General features: G+C 40.2%; 1 protein-coding gene across 6 annotated transcripts in view; it reads left to right on the top strand.

Moving 5' to 3' along the window:
* The first annotated feature begins 10,539 nt into the window (after positions 1-10,539).
* Positions 10,540-21,423, top strand: part of FOLH1B (folate hydrolase 1B) — a 66,329-nt gene continuing 55,445 nt past the window's right edge. For 2 of the 6 annotated variants that reach the window (XR_004751661.1, XM_035329034.1), the window contains exons 1-7: positions 10,551-10,729; positions 11,656-11,764; positions 14,483-14,669; positions 15,459-15,560; positions 18,552-18,677; positions 20,024-20,210; positions 21,072-21,165. Coding sequence is in view for 5 of the 6 variants with exons in the window: in XM_035329034.1 (XP_035184925.1) it covers positions 10,612-10,729; positions 11,656-11,764; positions 14,483-14,669; positions 15,459-15,560; positions 18,552-18,677; positions 20,024-20,210; positions 21,072-21,165 (923 nt within the window). In the remaining variant the exon portion in view is untranslated. Of the gene's footprint in view, positions 10,730-11,655; positions 11,765-14,482; positions 14,670-15,458; positions 15,561-16,426; positions 16,528-18,551; positions 18,678-20,001; positions 20,211-21,071; positions 21,166-21,423 lie in introns of those variants that run through there. The other 4 variants (XM_035329052.1, XM_035329084.1, XM_035329100.1 and 1 more) reach the window with 4 other exon arrangements.

Genomic DNA, 21,423 nt, shown 5'->3' with positions numbered 1-21,423 from the left:
ACTACCTAAATCTCAAATCTTGCAAAAAAAAAGTTTCAATTGTTTTTTTCCATTAAAAAACAACAACAACAACAACAACAACAACAACAAAAACACTCACTGTACCCTGCACAATTCTACCTTTCAAGCCAGTTTGGGGGAAGCTCTAGCATCCTTTCTTGTCATCCACTCCCCCATGCAAGTTTTTCTTTTGTATTTAAATTTCCTTTGAAGGCTTTTTTTTTTTTTTAAAAAAAAAAAAGGTGTTTAAAGAAACATATAAAAACCTACAGTTCTTTTAGTTCAACACTCTCAAAGTGGACCAAAATTCAGTTAGATTTAGAAAGCTGCCCCTCTTTGCATGTAGGAATTCCAGAGAAACTCCACTAACACAAAGAGATTTCCTCTGGAAATAAACAAATGTTATTTAGTCACTAGGACTCCTTTTGTTTCGTGTATGTCTCTGCTATGTATAGCCCCTCCCAGGCTGCCTACTCAAATTATCTGTTGGAGCAGCAAGGGTATTAAAATGTTGTCTTTCTGTATGTTCCCCAAATCCTGCCAGCTGAGAAAAACCCACAGCAGCCAGGCAAAACAAAAGCTAAATGCAAAGAACACATCTGACAGCTCACAGGGAATCTCAGCTTCATGTGCTGCTATTCTTGGGTGCTCCTTAGACAATAATTCCCAAATTAAGTAGCCACCAGTGTTAAAACCAGCTCTAAGAGTTCAGAAAAACAATAGGCTTCAGTGATGTTCTTTGTTCAGTGAATGCCATAGCACTATTAGTGCCTGAATGAAGAATGAATGGCATTGAAAGAGAAGACTCTCTGACACTGAATGCATGAGATTTAATGTTTCGGTGTAGTTGGTCACACCAGATGCTGTAACTTATGAGAAGAACACAACTACAGCCTCTATGAACAAATACTCTTCTGGATTTAAATGCATTATGTAGGCACATCTTTGCCCACATCCAGCTTCAGCAGGCCTGATTCCTCACGTTCCCAAGTTGTAAATGCTGTAGCTGGACTGATATAAAGCAAGTATCAGTGTAAAGCAGAACCAAACCTACAATGTTCATTTTACAGATGTATTTCTTTTTGCTTGCTTTGAAAGCAAAGCAGTCCTGTCAGGCTACGGTCTCAGGTCACAGAAGTTAAATAAACAGGTGAACAGGTTCAGATCCGTGGACAGTCTGTCGTCGCCATCTGGTGGCTCAGCATGAAAAGTACAGGAAAATAAGGAAATAGCATCTCTTGATCCCATCTTTCTTACCAGCGTTTTTCAAAATTGCATTGTCACTATTTTTTCTTCCATCGTGGTTAGGAACATGAATAAGCTATTACAAGACTCACTACTTACACATGCAACTTCTCAGGAAGGCAATGATTCTCTTTTACCTTTGGCTTCCATGGATCTCACCCTCATTTTCCCTCATGTAGCTTCTTCCCTGCAGACCAGCTCTAAAAAGACTTAAAAGTAGTTGCACGCAGACAAACAAGACTCTTACATGGTCCCCAGCATCCACTAGGACACCAGCATACAAACATTGCCACCCCCACATCCCTGTACCACCACACTGCCATAGCCCATAGAGGCTTTGTAACAATCAATGGTGGTCATTGACCGTGAGGTTCATGACGATAGCATTTAGGTGGCCAAGAGCATCAGAAGGACTGATGACCTGGACATTGCGAGGAAGGCTGGTGGCCAAGGTGTGATGCTAGCCAGGATGCAATCCCATACAATTTTCTGTAGGAGGGTTTGCTCACTTTCATTTTCCCTTCAAAAACCCTGCAAAATAAGGCTGTTACATCTGTATTTTCAAAACACCAACAAAAATTTCCATTCATTCTCCCCAGCCTCCCCATTTCTAAGCTGTCTTTTCATATAACTTTGGCTTGTTCCAGCAGAAGAACAAGTTGCTATTGGCAACCTTTCTTTTTATAACCCCCTGTGCAGCACAGTCTGAGGGAGTCACCCTGTGGGTTCAGAACAGAGAACACAATTTCTCCAAGGACTAAATGAAATGCAATAGTAAGTCAGGCCATCTTTATTTAAGCTCTTCAGGTGAGGAAAGAATGATTATACCTTCTGGTAAAATGCTAAGGTATAAACCCTGTAATCCAGTATGTGTTTTCCAGGGATGGATACAGTGCCGTATTTCACAGGCACCCCTGTGTAGGTAAAGCACCAGTCCCATCAATGTGCCCTGGTGGCCAAGAAGGCCAATGGGATCCTGGTGTGCATTAAAAGGAGCGTGGCCAGCAGGTCAAGGGAGGTGATCCTCCCCCTTTAGTCTGCCCTGGTCAGACCTCACTTGGGGTACTGTGTCCAGTTCTGGGCTCCCTGGTACAAAAAAGAGAGGGATCTCCTGGAAAGAGTCCAGCGGAGGGAAACAAAGATAATATGGGGCCTGGAGACTCTTCCCTATGAGGAAAGGCTGAGAGACCTGAGTCTGTTCAACCCAGAGAAAAGAAGACTGAGAGGGGATCTTATCAATGTTTATAAATACCTGAATTGTGGGAGACAGAGGGATTTTGGCCAACCTCTTTTCAGTGGTTTGTGGGGACAGAACAACCAACATGCGAAAGAACTTATCCACGGTGAGGGTGACAGAGCACTGTAACAGGTTGCCCAGGGAGGTTGTGGAGTTTCCTTCTCTGGAGATATTCAAGGCCTGTCTGGACGCCTACCTAGGCAACCTGCTATAGGAAACCTGCTTTGGCAAGCGGGCTGGACCCAATGATCTCTTGAGGTCTCCCCAACCAACCCCTACAGTTCTGTGATTCTGTGATTCTGTGATCTGAGGCTGCAGATGCTCATATAACCCAAACTAGTAACATAGTATATGAAATATCAGATACCTTTTACAGAAAACTAATGTAATCGTATTCAGCTGATCACATTTGCAGGTTTGGATACAGAATGCAGCCAAATTTAGGACCTCCTTCTTAGCATCCAAGAAAGACCCCGTAGGTTTTCATCAATGGGTTTGTTTTAGTAGTCTTTCAGTAACAAAAACTGAAGTCTACATCAGTTTAAATATCAAGTTGCTTAAAGGAAAGAACCCAAGTTAAATGGCATTACACTAAAAGCTTTCACAGAGCTAAATGCTGTGTCACCAGTAGGATCCACAGAACACATTCAACTGATCTGCCCACACCTATCGCTGTGCATCCTTGCACTTCATCCTTCCACAGAGGTTCAGGGAGCATTCTTGGTTTGCACTTCGTGCATAGTGAGATCCTTTCTGAGGATAACAATATTCAGCAAAGGAAATAAACTGAGACATGACTGGGACCTGCCTTTTCACGCCCACCATTCACATGCAAAGACAAAATAACAGTAGACATGGCAGGTGTCCTCAGAGCCACCAATTTCATTGACCTCATATTTGATGGCTGAAAGGCAGATGGTGATTTTAACTGAACCACAGCAGTGCCAGACCCTCATTCAGTCAATTTAAATTAGTGCTTGTTTCAAGCTCCGCTCGAGACATGCATTCTCAGCACAAAAAGATTCAGCAGAAGACGGCCTTCCTTTCACTGAGGGGTAGGCCAGCTAACGTGACTGAATTCTTGATTTTTTTTTTCATCAGACAATATCAAAATCACTGATTGAACACACAGAAACAGATGTTAGCACTTCCTTTTCACATAGAGTCTCTGAGAACCAATGACTTCTATTTAGAGGTCAGGGCAGGAGAAAACATTTTTCCCCTTACACTGCAGGACTTTCACAAGAGTTTTTTTAAAGAGTTGTTTATTTCTTGTGTTGCCTTTCTTCATCTTCTGTCTTTAATCTGAACTCTGGCCTTCCCTCCTATTTTTTCTACAGCTGTATATCTTTTTATTGCCCTCTCAATTGCTTTTTTTATCGGGACGTTGAGTGTAGTTCAATTTGTCCTTCGCATAGTGATCACAGAACGTCCAGGAGTCTGGTTTGCTTGTGTATCATTCCCATTTCACACCAGCAAAGTTTCTTTTTGAAGTGACCGGAGAATAAGACTGTTGAGATTCAGGCCTATGCTACCAATTTGTATGCAGCACTGAACATCAGTGAAGTATTTAGATGTCTGTTTGGAGGAGAAGCTTATTTGAGCCACTTGGATATTTTTCAAAGAAAGACATCACTTGAAATATGTAGAGAAAGGGAAGAAAACAAACAAACAAACAAACAAAACTCCCTACTTTTTGCTGACAGCAGAAATCATGATCGTGGAAGTGGAACTTTCCCTGATAGCATTTTTTTCTGCATGCACACAATGTACAGCTACCTCCATCAAAACAACTTGTTTTTGCAGTACCAGCACTTGCAAAGACCAAGAAGTAGCTAGATCATCATCTGAAAGTCAAGTGTAGACTTAAGGAATACTACAGGCTTCGGGTTCAGGGCAGTTACTGTAGTCTTGTGGTAAGGATATAGGGCTGGGAAACCAGAGACCTTCCTGTCTACTACAGCGACCTCAGACAAGTCAGAAAAGTGCTGTACGTCAAATCCAGTGAGAGCCAAAAGAAGCACCCTGCTTCAAACTACCCAGGAGAAATGGTGCTATCTGCAGCCAAGTAATCTATATTTTTTTTTTTTTTCTGAACAATGAGGTCCTAAAAGGAAACAAAACAAGGTAATATCTCCAATCACAGAATAATCCTGAATAGGACAAAAATTGAAACAGACATTGCAAACTTGTGGAGCAAATATTATGTCTAACCACAAAAGATACCACTGGGAATTATTAGCCTCTTATTTCTGAGATGAAATTCAGAACAGGAAACTATTAAAAAAATAAGCTTCATACTTTGCATTACGATGTAATCACACAACAAACAAAAATGTCCATAACAGGGGTGCCTATTTTTAACTTGTTTTTAAAATTTAAAGCCACTGTGTCTTGTTCATCAACAGAATTGAAATGGTTCCCTGCCTCTGACTACATACACCAAATCTCTTCCAGCTGCAACAGAGGATCAGAAAGAATAAACAGCTAGGAACAGACAAAACTGCCAAAGCACATATAACAGTGATAATCACAGCAACGTGACTATTTGTAAAATTCAAAGAATACATGTTGGGTAGCTATGACTCACCATCAGTAGAGAGGGCTATTTAAAAGGCAGTACAATTCAAGTCTGTGTAGGTAAGCACATTAAAATAAATAAATAAATCTTTACCTTCACTCCTGTAGCATGCAAAAACTAGAATACCAACAGCCTTTGGAGCACTCCTGTGCAGCTATGAGGAAAGCTCATCCTGAAGTACCTGTAAGATAACTAAGTTGCAGTTTATTGATTTCTCAGTCCAGAAGGGCACATATTTTGTATCAGCTATGCTCTAGAACCAGAGGATTTCCATGTGTACATCATTAGTCCTCCTCCATTCTCCCTGTTTTCCACATCAGCATCCCATTCTGTGCCAGTGAGGTTGGAAGAACCACCTGAAGAACCTGTGCTTGCTGCACATGAAAGATCAATGTCCTGGGAAGACAAAAAGCTGAAAATATCCACAGAAGAAACTGCTTCTCTGTAAGAACTCATTATCAATCTATAGCAAGATTCAAGGCACTTCAACCATGGTGAGTGAATTCTGCATTAATTACAAGCCGTTTATGTTATCATGGTGACATCAACACAGGCACGTTTGAGCTGATTTAACATCTTGCTGCCACAAAAGAGGCATATACCCCCCACATCAACTTGCGCCAGGGCTGCAGTTTGTCAAGCACCTCATAAACCAATCCAGTGGCATATCGAGGGAGGGGATTGTCCCCCTCTGCTCTGCTCATCAGACCCCACCTGGAGCCCTGCGTTCAGCTCTGGGGCCCCCAGAACAAGAAGGACATGGACACATGAGAACAAGTCCAGAGGAGGGCCACAAGGATGATCAGAGAGCTGGAGCACATCTCCTGTGAAGACAGGCTGAGGGAGATGGGGTTATTCAGCCTGGAGAAGGCCCCAGGGAGATCTTACAGCAGCCTGCCAGTGCCTAGATGGGGCTACAGGAAAGCTGGGGAGGGACTCTTTGTCATGGCTGCAGTGACAGGACAAGGGGTAATGGCTTTAAACTAAAAGAGTGGAGAGTTAGGTTAGATATTTGGAGGAAACTCTTTACTCAGAGGGTGGTGAGGCCCTGGCACAGGTTTTCCAGAGAAGCTGTGTATGCCCTATCCCTGGAGGTGCTCAAGGCCAGGCTGGATGGGGCTTTGGGTAACCTGGTCTGGTGGGAGGTGTCCCTGCCCATGGCAGGGGGCTGGAACTGGGTTGGCTTCTAAGCTCCCTTCCAACCTTAGCCATTCTGTGATTATAATGCAGCAGCAAACTGAATACTGATGAAACCTAATGAAATATGCAGCCCATTGAGCACCACAACTAGGAGAGAAGTGACCTGTGAAGCCAAGAGCAGAAGTAAGCAGCAAAAGCTCCTTTGTTTGGTATGGCAAGCTATTAAATACGTGCAGCATCTTTCATAACTTTATCCTTCTGCACCTTGCAACACTGCGGCTGGGATAAACTGTTACCGTATTAAGAAAGCTCAAGTTTTGTCTCTAATACATAGGCATATGTGGCACCTTGCAGAACGGGACATTTCAGAAGCCTTGTAATGAAAATCAAAAGCAGCATTGTTTCTAGGCACCTGCAAAAGTTTTCATCCATTCAAATTCAAAAACCAGAAAAGTATAAAGAAGAGGGAAAGAAAACACAAGCTTTAAATCTAGTTATTATTTCTGTGCCCTATATCAGTAAAAAGTAAGAAGCTGGTATTTTGAATAGTTTGAAAATATGAAACTAGAATAAATTGTAAGAAAAGTTTTCTAGGTGAAAAAAATCTAGGTTTCATTTTCTTCTGTTCTATTGACACTTTACAACAATACACCTCATTTAGTTCACTCATGAAACATTTAATAATAAGTTCCATCAGAAACACTTCAGATTTAATTAGTGAGTGGTTCTATAGCATAATAGAGACTTGGAACTCATGAATTTCTTCACTTTTTCAAAATAAATTAAACCTATGGAGCCCTTGGGAGCTAGGCAAATCTTTTAATTTCACTGTCTGTGTGGCAAATACATAACAGTGAAACACAGATATTTAATATTTACAAAGCAGACAGTATATTAATCCACAACTCTCCCTTAAAATGTTAAAAAGAAACCCATGAGGTCAATTTAGCCCAACGCCTGCTGAAAGCTGGGCTAACTTCAAGGTTATATCAGGTCACAAAGGGTTTTGTGCAGGTGTTTTGAAAAGTTCCAAGAAATTTTGTGTTCCATCTTTTGGTAGCCTGTTCCTGTGTTTATGCACTCCAAGATTGAAGGGGCTGCAACTATGAGACTTCTTCCAGTTGTTTTAAAAAAGGCTTCCTTCTTTTTTCTCGTCTTGAGAGAGCAGTCAGTTGCAGACAGACAGCGTGATGTCCCCCTTGCTGGCCTCCCTTCTAATCCTGACACATAAACCTGTCATCAGGTCCACAGCAGACCTCTGTGTATTTGAGCATCTGCTTTAAATCCTCTCTCTCACAGCCAAAACTGTAACAGAGACTAGCAACCATTATCTCTAGATAGCCCACCTTTATTTGATAAGCTACAAAAGTTGTCCTCAGACACTAGAGTAACTTGTACCTCCACTCAGAACAGACTGTTCCTCCAGTGGGTTGTAAGGGGAGTAACTGGTGTCTCCTTCTTAGCCTTATGATATAAGTAAAACAGCTCAGAAGTTCCTGCCTTAATCACCCATCAGAGTAGTTTTGTGACTCAGAGGAATGAAAGGCTACTGCAAAAACTGCCACTGAGAGGCTTTCTTCCCATCCAACCCCAAATCAAAAACCTGAGTCAATTCCCAGCATGCTCACTCTATTTAGTAGGGACATTGAGGGCCCTGCCCACAAGTATGCAAAAGCTTTATTTGTTGTAAATTAATGTGCCTACATTTTCACATGCTGAAGGTCTAACAGAGAATAAGCTAGTAATCCTGCAGGTATATCAAACGATAGTGCAGAAGTTGATCGTACTCTATCTGTATTTGAACAGCACCTTAACATACAACCAGGTTTCTCATCACCCAGCAAGTACAGTTCCTACATAAAATAGTCACGCAAAACTCATTTCAGTTGGACCTAAGCAAAGCTGTGTCATGTTAAATGGTATATAGAAGGACAGTCCTACCCAAAACACCATCTGACACGCACTTCAAAAAACAGTGTTTGTTTACTCAGATGGATGAATAATTAAAAATAAATAAATAAATTAATTAATAAATCCATAGATTCCTCACAGTTCAGAGAGAAAAAAAAGAAAAAAAAAAAAAAAAACACGAAACAACAACAACAACAACAACAAAACTTGTAGTATATTTAGTAAAATATTTTTCCATTAAAACATAGAGAAAGTAGAGGGGTTAACTTTTCCTCCTTTTGGGTTTATTTAATAGTTTTTAGTGAAATATTTTGCCTGCAAAGTGACCTATACAATTCTGTATAGGAGCAAGCATAACATCATAACATTTTATGAATTTATCACAGCTGTAATTTGTTCTCAAGTAAAGCTCTTCCACTGCTCATTGGCTGCTGCTGTTGTGTATTCAAGAGTCTTGAATGCCTTGTCCAAGCTGAGACACATTGCAGGCTATATGTAAAATGGCTGAAAGCAGTAATGCAGAGTTTCTAAGTGGGGTGAACTCAATTAGCTGAAGAATGCTGAACAGCACCAAACCTTTCACAAAATCTCAGTTTCCTCGGTGTTACTTTTTGCTTGAATAAATGCAGACAAAACCCACTGGGGTTAAATCCCTCTGGAATATCAATCTAAAGATAAAACATGTTTTTGCTCAGTACCTAGTCCCACGGTGCTTCATTAACTCCATTTCCAAGTGCTTCAACCAGAAATTAGCTGATCAAGGATTCTAAGTTCCTAGGCCAAAAGGTGCCCTGACCACATTAGCCTTTTCAGGAACACCAGAAAATGTGTCCGTTCTTTAGCCCACTTCAATTAAACAGAGCATTGATTTCAGCTTACATTAACGAGTAGAGGCAGAATAGTGAACATGGGCACATTATGCTGCTTCAGGTACAGAACGGTGAGCTATGCTGCTGCACGGGGGTACAAACTTCCACTGTGGTCTTTTCCAATCTCACATTCCCTATAAGTTGCAGGGGAGAGCTACGGCATTGTAGACTGCTTTCTGTAACAGCCTGCATGCTGAGGGTAACTTGGCAGGTACCTGGGTTTGACATGACAGTGTGGCAGAGCACTCTGTTCAAACTATTAGCTGTATCATTAAAAGCAGGGATATCACACAATAGGGCCAGACTTTGTAAGATGGTATACAGCAGAAGACATGTCTAATATCAAAAATACTGTTTTTCTTGTTGTTGTTGTTGTTTTGATATCTGTCCTTTGGTCAGATATTTTGAGGTTCTTCTTCTTTTTTTTTTTTTTTTTTTTTTTTTGTATCTTAGAAAATTTCAAATCATTCTACTACTATACTACTATGTCACTAGTGTATTGCACTTTGCTAATAAGGAGGCACCAACACTTCTGCAGGGCTCATCTAGTGGTCTTGTACTAAGTTTTTCTAGTGTAATGAGCTCTGCAGGTGAGGTCAGTCAAAGTCCAATGTCTGGAATTCATCCTACAATTCTTGTCTACATCAGCAAGACGTGGTACAATAGCAGACTTGTCAATTAACTAGGTGTTGAAAACAGGCTGACCATACTACATATAGACTTGGACTTAACTGTTGAGTTTTACAGTTGGAAATGTGTCTTAAGCATGCATTGCTTCCTCAGCTGGCAGTGGAGCAAGGGTTTTGCGCGTGAAAATCTGTAAAGAGCTGGGGAGGTCATCCCTACATGACAAATTCGTCTCTGTTCATGGACATAAAGGTATGGCTTCCTCTCAAACACGATGACCAAACTAAATGGAGAGATTTTTCCAAAAGCATGCAGTTGAGATTTTAAAAGGTGGAAGAAGACTCCAGCAAAGGTAAGCATGTAGGAAGCCTGAGGCCAGTCCCCAAGCCAGGACCTAGCAGTCCCCAGGTTACACACACTCTCTTAGGGGTTGAACCTCAGTAAAATGTAAATACAGAGAACTGAGGCATCCAGTAGTCAGTCCTCCTGGTAAATGAATTCACAGGTGCATCTGTGTTTCTGAATAGAGCATTTCAGAGTCTTGGGAAGTGGGGTGCACTCCTTGAGAAAATAAATATGTTAAAAGTAATGGTTTTTACTTTCCCCCCCTTGTTTGGCCTCCATTCTGCCACATATCCTGTAGGGGATAGCACAGCCCGTGTGAAACAGCCACAGTGAACCAGGTGTGGAAATCATTGCTTCACCCCTTGATGGCATTTGAAATGTGGGGTGCCAGGATATCTAGGATATCGGATGGAGGGGGAAAGCAGGGGAGAACTGGCCACGTCCAGACGGACAGCGAGACCTCGGGAAAGGCTCTGGTGAGGCTGAGGTCCCGATCCAAGGGTAAAAGCCCTTCACGGGTGGCACCGGGCTGCGTGCGAGGCCAAGGCTGCTACCGCGGGGCCGCCCACCCCAAGGCGCCGCGGGGCGGGCCAGCGGCGGGACTTCGGCCGGCGGGGCGGGCGCTGCGGGGCGAGGCGGGGAGCGGCTCCGGAGCGATGTGGACGGCCCTCGGCACCCTGTCGGAGCCCCCCGGGCCCAGGGCAGCCAGCGGCCGCTTCTGGTCTGCCACCCTGGGAGCAGCAGTGGGGCTCTTCCTCCTCGGGTTCCTCATCGGTACAGTGCGGACTCACCCGCCGCGGGTCGGGAGGCTCTCCCGGCCGCCCCCGGAGCTTCCAGCCGGGGGAGGCGTCTCGGTGCCGGGCTGAGGAGCGGCTGGGTGGGGGGCAAGGTTTGGGAGGGCTTCCAGAGCCCGGGGGCTCCGTGCCCGAGTTGAATCCGTGACCGGCTGAGTCGCCATCTGCACAGCAGGAGTGGCTGTCTTCCGTCCAGAGTGCCTTTTTGGCTAGTTATTTTATAAGTTCCTATAAAATAAGGTAGTTAGGCAAGAGAAATGGCTTTTGTAAGGTTCTTGGGGTTGGTGAAAAGGCCCTGATTGAGTGGTGCCAGCCTGTTGCCCGCTCTGCTCCCCAGCCGTGTCCCCGATGTGTCACTTGTGTAATGGCTGCTGTGTTTGCACTGAACACGTTCAGTCCCCAGCTTAAAAACAGATGTCAAAAACTCTTCCTAGACAGGTGTTTCTCTCATCACTTACTCTGATAAAGCTGCTACAGTGAGGGACTGATTCCAGAAAAAGAGCCAGAGAGTGAAAAAATAGTTACAGGACATCTGTTCCTCACAAAGGGTCTCTGTTTCTGTGCGTTTTTGTAAAGCTGCAGCCTTTCTGAGGTGACTGACAGCGTGATGTTCTGGTGCTCAGGGAAGATAGATAGGACTCCTCAGCATCTACAGCAAAATGACTGTGATGAATAGATATAATACAGTATTTTATTCCCCTCAATATGTGCCTAGGTAATAAGTTGTCTTGCTGTGGTGTGAGACTGCCACTGACATTACCAGGTTGTGGCTGTTTGACTGTGCTATGAAAAAAAAAAAAGCTGTAAAATATGCAGCGAAATACTTGTGATACTGAAAAAAAATTATGTGTGTCGTGGGGATATTGTTCTGGTGTTTTTACTGTTGTATTTTGTTGTGTTGTGTAGGCTGGTTTGCAAAACCTGTAGAAGAGAAGACATCTTCGAGTCCTCATGGGGAGGTGAAGGCGGCATTTATGGCTGAAATGAAGGCTGAAAACATCAAGCAGTTTCTTTTGTAAGCAGTGTGTAGGCTTATCAGTAAAAAGAAAAAAACAAGCAGGAACCAGCTAACAGATATCACCAGGCAGAGCATGGTGTACAGGTTTTTGGACATAGATTTTATCATGTTTTCCAGTGAGATGAGTGCAGTCCATCTCAGCTCCTTCCAGTCTTATTTGTGTTGTGAACACCTGAGTTGTTGTCAGTAATCTCAGTGCTTAAAGTAATTAAAATTGGCCAAGTTATTGCTCAGCCTTTGGTGAATGCTTGTACAGTGATGTAGAGAATTGTCCCCTTCTCTTATGTGTGGCCTATTTCAGCCTACAGTAATGTTTATCTTACATTGTTTTTTATGGAAAAAATGTTTATTTCAAATTAGGCTGTATGACTAAACTTATGTTGGGAGAGATTCAATGGAAAATAGTGAGCCACATCAACAAACAAGAAAATCATACTAGTATTTGAGCTTACAGTTCTTCCTACAGATTAGAACTTCAATACCTTATTGGTATTCTCCCGTCTGACTTTCTGACCAAATTTATTTGTTAATCTAATTATCAGTCATCATTCTGACCATGTATTCATTTTCATTAAGCAAGATAGGTTTCCAAGCTTTCACCCTCTACACGGTGAATAGCTAGAACAGTCATAGTAGATACAGGTTAGTCATCTAAGTACATTAAGCTGTTGATAATAAAACAAACACTTAATAAGCTGTAAGGTCTTTTTAAGACCATGTTTTTCCCCAATAATTTATTAATCTCATCTATCTTCTAGTAATTAAATTAGGTGATTTTAACACTACTCTGTTTCTTTTATTACATCTTAAAAGCAAAGCTGTTCATTTCTTCCTGAAAATTCAAATAATGAAAGATGGCAATACAGATCTTTTAAAAATATGCTGTAGTTTAATTACTGTTATTAATTTCTAAATTTATGTAGTTAGGAAGCTTTACAAGGAAGTTTGTGCACTATTATTCATTTATTGAAGGGATCTTGTAAACAGATTGTCTATTAGGAGACTGCAGTATTTGTTAAAATGAATGGTTTTAGGTGTAGACAATAGAACAGGGTGTGCTGTTTATTCCCAGTCTGATTAAATAGCAGGAAGTTATTTCTTGCTGCAAAACCAAATTACTAGAAAAAAAAAAAAAAAAAAAAAAAAAAAAAAAAAAAAAATTTTCAGTTTATAGATTGTGGCAATCCCACACATTTCATTTTAAGTGCACTTACCACAAACTTTTGCAAATAAGTTAGCTGGAAAGTACATTCTCTTTACTACATAATAGCCACGTACTGGAGTATATAAACATTGAAAACCAGATACTTAAGATTTTTTTTTTCTGTTGTCAACCTGTGTTTTGGCTCCTACAAGGTCAACCGTTGCTAAATAACTCTGTAAAAGGAACTTTCTGCCCTCAAAGCTCCCTGTCTCTATGCTAACAGTAAACATTGTACTGCATTGGCTGACATGCAGCCAGTTCTGTGGTGAAATACAGCAGATCCTTTGTCACTACTCAGAACTACCCATGCAGGCAGTCAACAGCTTAGAACAGGAAATGAAGAAAAACACATTATTCAGTTAAATGGGAATATAATACAAGAGAATGTTATTGCATAACTCAAATTGTAAGAAAAACCTGAGACTTAAATATTCTAAATCTTAAAGAAAACAGCCATTGGCTCTTTAAACATAACCATGTTGTTGGTTCAGTATGTTCTTGAGAAAATGGTGCCTTCACTGTACCAAGGACTTCTCTAGTATAGTGTTGATACAAGCTGTTGACATTATCAGAGGAACATGGCAGCATTTGGTGCAAAAAGCAGAAGTGTATAGTTCTTTTGAAGTAAGTGCTTTGTGTTCTGGTTTTAGTAATGCTCACTGGGACTCAAGAAGCAGAATTTTTCCCAACCTTATACCTCTTTCTTATCCAAGAACCTGTTTCCTTCATTAACACCAGTTGGTGTGACATGTGCTTCTGTGGCATGTTGGTGGCATGATCATATGACAGGATGAGGACATGAAGACAAACCTCATGCAGCTGGGAGGTTCTTCAGTTCACCACTGGGCCTGCTCAGTGGTCTGAGCAAATTTTCTTTTTTCATGCACCGGGTTGCTCACCACTCATGGTATCTTTCACTGTTACTGAGTCTGGATGTCTCTGAAGTCACAAGGTGCTGAGTTTTTCTGTTCCTAGTTTGTAAACCACTGTGAACTTTTATTTGCCAACAAGACATTCTCAGAGTGAGCTTTTAGATAAATCAGTATTTATGCCAAAATTAATTAAAATAGTGGGACCCAAGGAGAATATCTAGCTAATTAAATGCAGGGATCAGAGTAATTATGCACATTTCTAAATTGAATACCTGGAGGTAATTATACTTGATTCTTTTATCGCTTCACAAGGAAGGTCAGTCTCCTTATCCTCAGAAGTGTTTGGCCCAGGGTTGCCCAGAAGACAAGAAATAAACCAAGGACAAGACCCCACAGCTGATGTCATTATGCCATTCTTGCTAAGCCACACTGCTAGCAAGATGTAAACACCTGTGACAAACTGAAACCCTTTGCTTCAAGTTATGTGTAAGATAAACAAATATATAAATTCAGAAGAGTGTGGGTCTTAATTTAGTTTCGGTATGGCCTTATCTGGGGGTTTCTTTCCAGCTAGGCTAAGAAGGGTTTTGATTATGAGCTGCAGTGCCTGATCCCGACCAATTGCTTCTTCTTCTCTAGCAATTTTACACAGCTTCCTCACCTCGCAGGGACAAAGGAGAATCTGCATCTGGCACAGCAAGTCCAAGCTGAGTGGAAGGCGTTTGGTTTGGATTCTGTTCAGTTGGTTCATTACGATGTCTTGCTCTCTTACCCTGATGAAACTAAGCCCAACTACATCTCAATAATTGATGAGTATGGAAATGAGGTACAGAAAACATCTGTTTTTGCAACTAGAGAAAAAACACCTTCATATACTTGGGAAGACGGAGGGAAAGCCATCCTCTGCTCTGTTCATGGTGTTGTACTTGATACAAAACTCATGGAAATCAGTGGTTACTGTTTATTTTTTTCCCTAAATTTGTATCTTCATTTCTTCAGCTGTATGCTAAGAATACTAATAATTATCCTACTTCATGCAGCATACTGACGTCTATGGAGGAAAGGAGAATTATTTATTAGAATTACTTTATGCAATTCAATTGTTTTAAAATTGTTCTTTTATTAAGAAAGAGGAAATCGACCATGGTCAGCATCATTATTTGTATTGATTCATTATATAGTATTGATGATTGTGCTAAATTCAATTTCTTGAAGATTATATAGTTTATGCCTTGAGACTGACAGAACTAAAATCAGTCCATTACAGAGCAGCTCTAGTGTTCATAGAAGCTCCGGGGATCAGCAGAATGCAAGCATTTTTTTATTGTTATGATCTAACCTTCTGTTACGTGCTATATTGAGACCACTGTAGAGTAACCTGTGTTCATTTAAATAAGATTATCTGCAAAGAGTGGAGATGGGATTTGTGAGACCACATGTTGAACCTACATATGGAAAGTGATGCCCAGTGCTTTTTAAAGTTTTGGTCACACCTCATTTTTAGTTATAAAACTAGAGTTCTTTAAACTGTAAATGACTGTGAAATGTGCCTATGTAGACAGCACTTCTTTTTCATGCTGACTGTTTTACATTTTTGTTTCTTCTTTCCCAACAGATTTTCAACACATCATTATCAGAGCCTCCTCCTCCAGGGTATGAGGCTGTTAGAGATGTGGTGCCACCCTACAGTGCATTTTCAGCCCAAGGAATGCCTGAGGTAAAATAAAATAGTAAAAGAAACAGAGATAACAGAAATAGGAAATGGAAATAGACAACGATGGGATACTGTAACATAGTGTAGCGTAGCATTGAATGGAGTAGAGTAATGTGAAATTCCTGGATCTTAGGCTTTATTTGTTCAGAACCTGACATATCATAATTGGGAAAGATGAGCTAGCTCTGTTGTATGATCTTTTTTTCTCTAGTTGGAGTTAAAATTGGACTGTTCTGCCTTGTCCTGAAAAATGTGGAAAGAAATATTTGAAGTTGTCAGCCGCTTTAAGCTTTTCCTGATTATTCTGTGAATACACAGCATTCTTTTCAATTTTGGTGAACAAATAGGACTCATATTTACGTAGCCAAGTGAAAAAACTGATTTTCAAAATTCTGCTTTCCAAAGGCTCACACACAGGTATAACTGTGCAAGTTTACGGCTTGAAAATGCCCTTTGCTAGCACTTCTAGCTGGTGGAAATAGGTGTTACTGTGATCTGAGCTTAACAGTAATCCTTTCTATCTTGTACAGATGGTACCAGCTGACGAGCTTTCTTTTATATAGCTGGCCTGTGTAACAGGATTTTTCTATTCTATGAACATTAGTGGATTCAATTAGTAATTTATAAGAACAGAAATTTTTTGTTTGCGGTATCTTTACTGCCTATACACAGGATAATGTAGGTTGGCAGGGCCCTCTGGAGATCATCTGGTCCAAGCTCTGCTATAAAGTTGGATGTGACTTTGAAACTTGATAACAAAGCCTTTAGTCATCGTACAGCCCAGTATTAAATTCTTATACTTTCTGAAGTTTGTTAATAAGCTGTGCAAGTCCAGAAGACAAAAGATAGCCTTTAATCATTTGCCTCAGATACTCGAAGCTGGAGAACCAGACAGATAGCCTCTCCCTTAGGATATGGGAGCTTTGAGCATTTCAAGAATTGCTGCGGGAATTTTGGAATGTAGTGTAAGGTAAAATTCATGGATTCTGACTTTGTATCTTAACATAATATCCCCCCAAAAAGATAGAATAACTTCACTGCTTTATTTGATTTCTTGAGAGCTATGGTAATTGATTTGATACGAGAAATCATAAAAACAAGTTAAAAAAGCTGCAGCTTCCTTCTCTGGAAAATGATTTTATTTTAATTAAATGTGAGATTACTGTTTCTGAAAGAAACAATACCTAAAAGACAGATTATCTTTTCAAAATGCATTGCTTATGTTTCCCTTAACGTGTAATACTTTGACAAAAGCTCCAGGTACCTAGCTAGTGCAGTTAGCAACAATGGTTTTTAGTGAGCACTTGTCTGCATCTATACTGCAAATAGCATAGGAGGGAGCGTGTACATAGCTCAGCAGTGGGAATGCTCCATGGGTTTTGGGCTCTTCAGAGTTTTCCCAGATCTGTTTCTGTACTTTATGTCAAAAGCCGTTCTATTAAACAGATCTAAGCTGTGGAGAGAGAGCTTTGGAACTTGCCAAGTGCATTCATCAGTCTTAGGCTTTCTTTGTGCTCACACATTTTGCAAACAATTCCTGCATAAAGGTTCAAATTCAATGAAGGGAGAAGGCTGTACAGTACCTGCATGCCAGGGTAACTGCAGTCTTACAAGTAGGACACCTTCCTGGAAAGTGGGAGAAATGGATCAAAGTTCTTTGCACTGAGAGAGACCAGGAGCTCAGCTCTCGTGTTTTCTGAGTGAGTGCTCTAATCAGGGAGTTGTGGAAATACCATTGGATACCATTACAGTTTCCTGCAGTTGCTCTTTAAAAATAAGTGGTAGTGACTGTGTTTTGAAGGTTAAATACTGCCACAGTAGGATAGTAGCTACTTGCCAGTTAGAGTGAGACCCTGCAGAGATGTAGAAATAGCTGCTACTCATTTCTGGTTCTCAGTAAACGGTAGACGGAATATATCCTGGTCTCAAATACAAATTGTCATAATGCATTTTTGTTCTGTGTGGTATATTTCAATTAGATCCCAATAAACAGTCAGAGGAAAAAAAAGTTAAGCTTTGAGCAGAAGTTTCTTTTAATAGATTTTTCTTTAGCAAAAAACATACAAAGCGGTGAAGTCATAAACAGCAGTATTAGTTTCTGTTCCTTCCTTCCTTTTTAAGTGACTGCAAAAGTACCCCCATCTAGGTAATGATGGTTACAGATATGATGTATGCTTGAGACCTCTAACTAAGCTGAAAGACACCAGACAAGGCATTTTATGAGTCCACACTACATACTCATAGCTTGTATTTTGTAATATTTTTTGAGGGGAGGCTCTACAAACATGGGGATTTTATCACATTACTAGGAAATTAAATTGTTGCCGTGCTCCGTTGAGACATTGATACCATTGGTGTAGTTCTTAGTCCTTTTAATGAAAGTTAAAGATGAAGAATTTTCAGAAATGTTAAATGAATTTCATTAAGGATGCCTGATCTACTGTGTAATGTATCAAGGAACGACAGAATCTCCAGATAAGTACCTTTGAATGTAGTTTCAGCAATTGACAGAGATTAAACAATACAGTTGAAGTTCCAGGTGATTGACAATTAAAATAAATATGATACACATAAATAAAATATTTGTGACTGTGTTTCAAACATGTTATACAATAGTTGTGTATAGGTGTGTGATTCTAGTGCATAGGATGCAATTACTATTTACTGTGATATCTAGATCCAAAATACCTCTGTCTGTCCAAGACTGTTTACAGCTTAAACAGACTATGAAGAGAAGTAAGGGCCATACTCTGAGCATTTACTCTCCGTTTCTGATTCAGAAGTCACATCTTACATTCTCCATAGAGGCTGAGGTCACGCGGCTTTTGATGTTGTGAGTCTATCAGGAGTCACCTAATCGTCTTAGGATCAAAGAAGAATTCATACAAGAGCCTGTCCTGGAGCCCATTGTTTCCAGTTTATTCTCTTCCTAGATCACACCTTCATTATATTTTCATTGACATTCTTGTTTCAAATTCTGCCTCTTTCTGTCAGGGTGAGTTAGTCTATGTGAATTATGGCCGCACAGAGGACTTCTTTAAGCTAGAACGTGAAATGGGAATTAACTGTACAGGAAAGATTGTTATTGCCAGATATGGGAAGATCTTCAGAGGAAATAAGGTAATGACTTGATTTAAGAATGTTACTTGTGCTGTCCTTTGGTTGATTTCAAGAGACTGAAACTCTTTACTAAGGTCTTCTGGAGCTTGTAGTGCAACTGAGTTTTTCATAGAGGTGCATTCAAAGTTGATTCTTTATTAGGAAATGCAAAATACTTATTTGATGTGTATATAATACATCTAAAGGATAAATGTAATTAAGTTGGAAAATATTTTAGTATTTATCTGCATATTATATTTTTTTTCCAAAATCTAACTAATAAGCCTGGGTTATACACTCTGTGAACTAAACTGTTCTTTCCTCTTGGTTCAGATATACTTCAAGATATCTGTGTTGTGATTGTTGATAATGGTTTCTATTATCACTAGATATGGTTTCTATATTCACTAGACAGAGACATATCTGCATGAAGGTTATTTTAAATTCTGTATTTATTAATTATATGTCCCTATCACGTAAACATTTTTAAATGACAGTTTTCTGCAGATTTCCATGGCCTGACAGGAAAGGACATAACCATGTGCATACTTCAGGTGCACACTCAAGTTATTTCCTCAGTAGAGTTGTAAAGGGACAGTCTATTGTAAGCATATTTGGCTCTTGTATGAAAATTAATTTGACCATAACTTGAACAGGGCTATATTTTGAATTTCTTGATTACTTCAGAGTGTCAAACACAGAATTTCTTCATTGGAATGCTAAATCTTAATGAACACTCTTAACTGATCTTCTGCAAGCTTTAAGTGGATAACTCACTGCTTTATATATATTTCATTTTCACCAGTGAAAAGTAACATTTGCCTCTTATTCTGGATCAGGTAATGGTTTCTCTAAATTTTTAAAGATTACCATTCTTAAAGATACTATCTGAGTGGAAGAGACTAAAGAAGGTATTGTTGTGTATGAATCATTTATTAAAATGAAATACAAACACATCAGAGTTACTAGTATCTAGAGGGAGGGGCAGTTGTCCTTTGGTTTGGAAGTGAAATGCCCTCACTGACACGAAATAGATGATACCTCAGTTCTTAAGTTAGCATTTCTAAGCTTTTCATGTGACTTGTACTGCAGAATTAGGTAGCCTGTATAAAATGTGGAGAGCTGTACTGTCATTTTTGAGTTCCTAATGGTGTGCAAATCTCCTACCAACTTGTGGAACCTGGTATCTATATATGTATTTTCAGGAAATTTTATGAAATGAGACAATTATGGGACCTTTACTTAGCCCAAGCTATGTAAAACGACTTGAGCTCTAATCACTGTAATTTTTAATACTTTCTTTTGCCCCTTGAACATTTGTGTCAAACTGTAAAGGTCTGGATAGGAACCAGAGATGTGCTTTGCAGGTGAGGAATGCTGAATTGGCAGGTGCCAAGGGAGTTATTCTGTACTCAGACCCTGCTGACTACTGTGCCCCAGGAGTAGATCCCTATCCAAACGGCTGGAACCTTCCAGGCGGCGGAGCTCAGCGTGGAAATGTGTTAAACCTGAATGGTGCAGGGGATCCTCTGACACCAGGCTATCCTGCAAAAGGTGAGATACCTGTACCCTGGACCATCAAGTACTTTCTAAGCTGCTGCTGGAAATTACTGTGGCACTAGAAATTCATCTATTTTCTTTACGGTTGCAAAGAAAAAAGCTAGAGTTTGTGATCTTACAGATGAATCCCTGTCTGCCCCCTCAATAAGGGTTCCTGTGAATGCTGTAGGAAACAGGGAGGGAAGTGCAGTGCTGTTGGGAGTATGAGGGAACTCCATTCTTTTCCATACCTGTTGAAGAAATGGCTTCTAAATGTCAATAGTTGTACACATTGTGAAAGTTAATATGCTGGTTTGTAGAAAAAAAAACAAAACACCATTTGTATTTTAGCTGTGTCCAAACAAAACCTAGACCTCATTTTGTTCACAAAATTCAGCAAAACAGAATACTAGTAGCCTAGTATATAAGGACTAGTAGCCTAAGTATAAAAAATTATATCTACATCTCTCCGGCAAATGCTTTAGTTCTCAGCTCAGTGTTCCAAGCATCAGGAAATGGGGTCCCTTTTTTTTTCCTGTAGTTTCTCTCTGGCTTTTTCTGAAGTTACTTCAATGGAGAGAGAAACTATGAAAAACCATTTCAGTGAGAAAAAAAAAAATACGTTAAGAAATAATATAAAAATTTCCAGGCAGTTCTGAATGCATGAATGTAAATGCTGTGGGAGATTTTTTTTTTTATTGTGTCTCTGAAAATGTGTTGATGAAGCATAAAGAAGGAAGTCACTGAGGAAATGTCAGCCCAGCTTCTAGCAGATTGAAATGATTATCCACGAGTCTTATGTTAAGACTGTGCTGTAAATTGTATAGACTCCTTCTGGAAGTTATAAACATGGAAATACCTGTCTTCTGCTTTCAGAATACACCTACCGATTAGACAAAGCCAGTGGTGTAGGTCTCCCAAAAATTCCAGTTCATCCTATTGGCTATCATGATGCTGAGTCATTACTGCGGTAAGTATCTGGGAGACATGAGGAATTTTAAACAGTCTGTTTAGTGAAAGTGTTAAGAGTATTTGAAAAGAAAGGGAAAAGGCTTTTTGACTTTGCTTCTTTTGTAGTTGAAATAGTGTATTTGTACTTAGGTTCTGTGTAGGAAGTGGACATTCTGTTACCTATTACTGTGTATCAGATACATGCAAAGGGATTTAGAAAGGGTCCTTTGTAACACATCAGCTATGAACTGCAGTTATAACCATTAGCAATCAAGTA

The sequence above is a fragment of the Oxyura jamaicensis genome, chromosome 1, assembly GCF_011077185.1.
Source record: "Oxyura jamaicensis isolate SHBP4307 breed ruddy duck chromosome 1, BPBGC_Ojam_1.0, whole genome shotgun sequence".
NCBI lineage: Eukaryota > Metazoa > Chordata > Aves > Anseriformes > Anatidae > Oxyura > Oxyura jamaicensis.
This window is presented reverse-complemented; position numbering and strand designations above follow the sequence as displayed.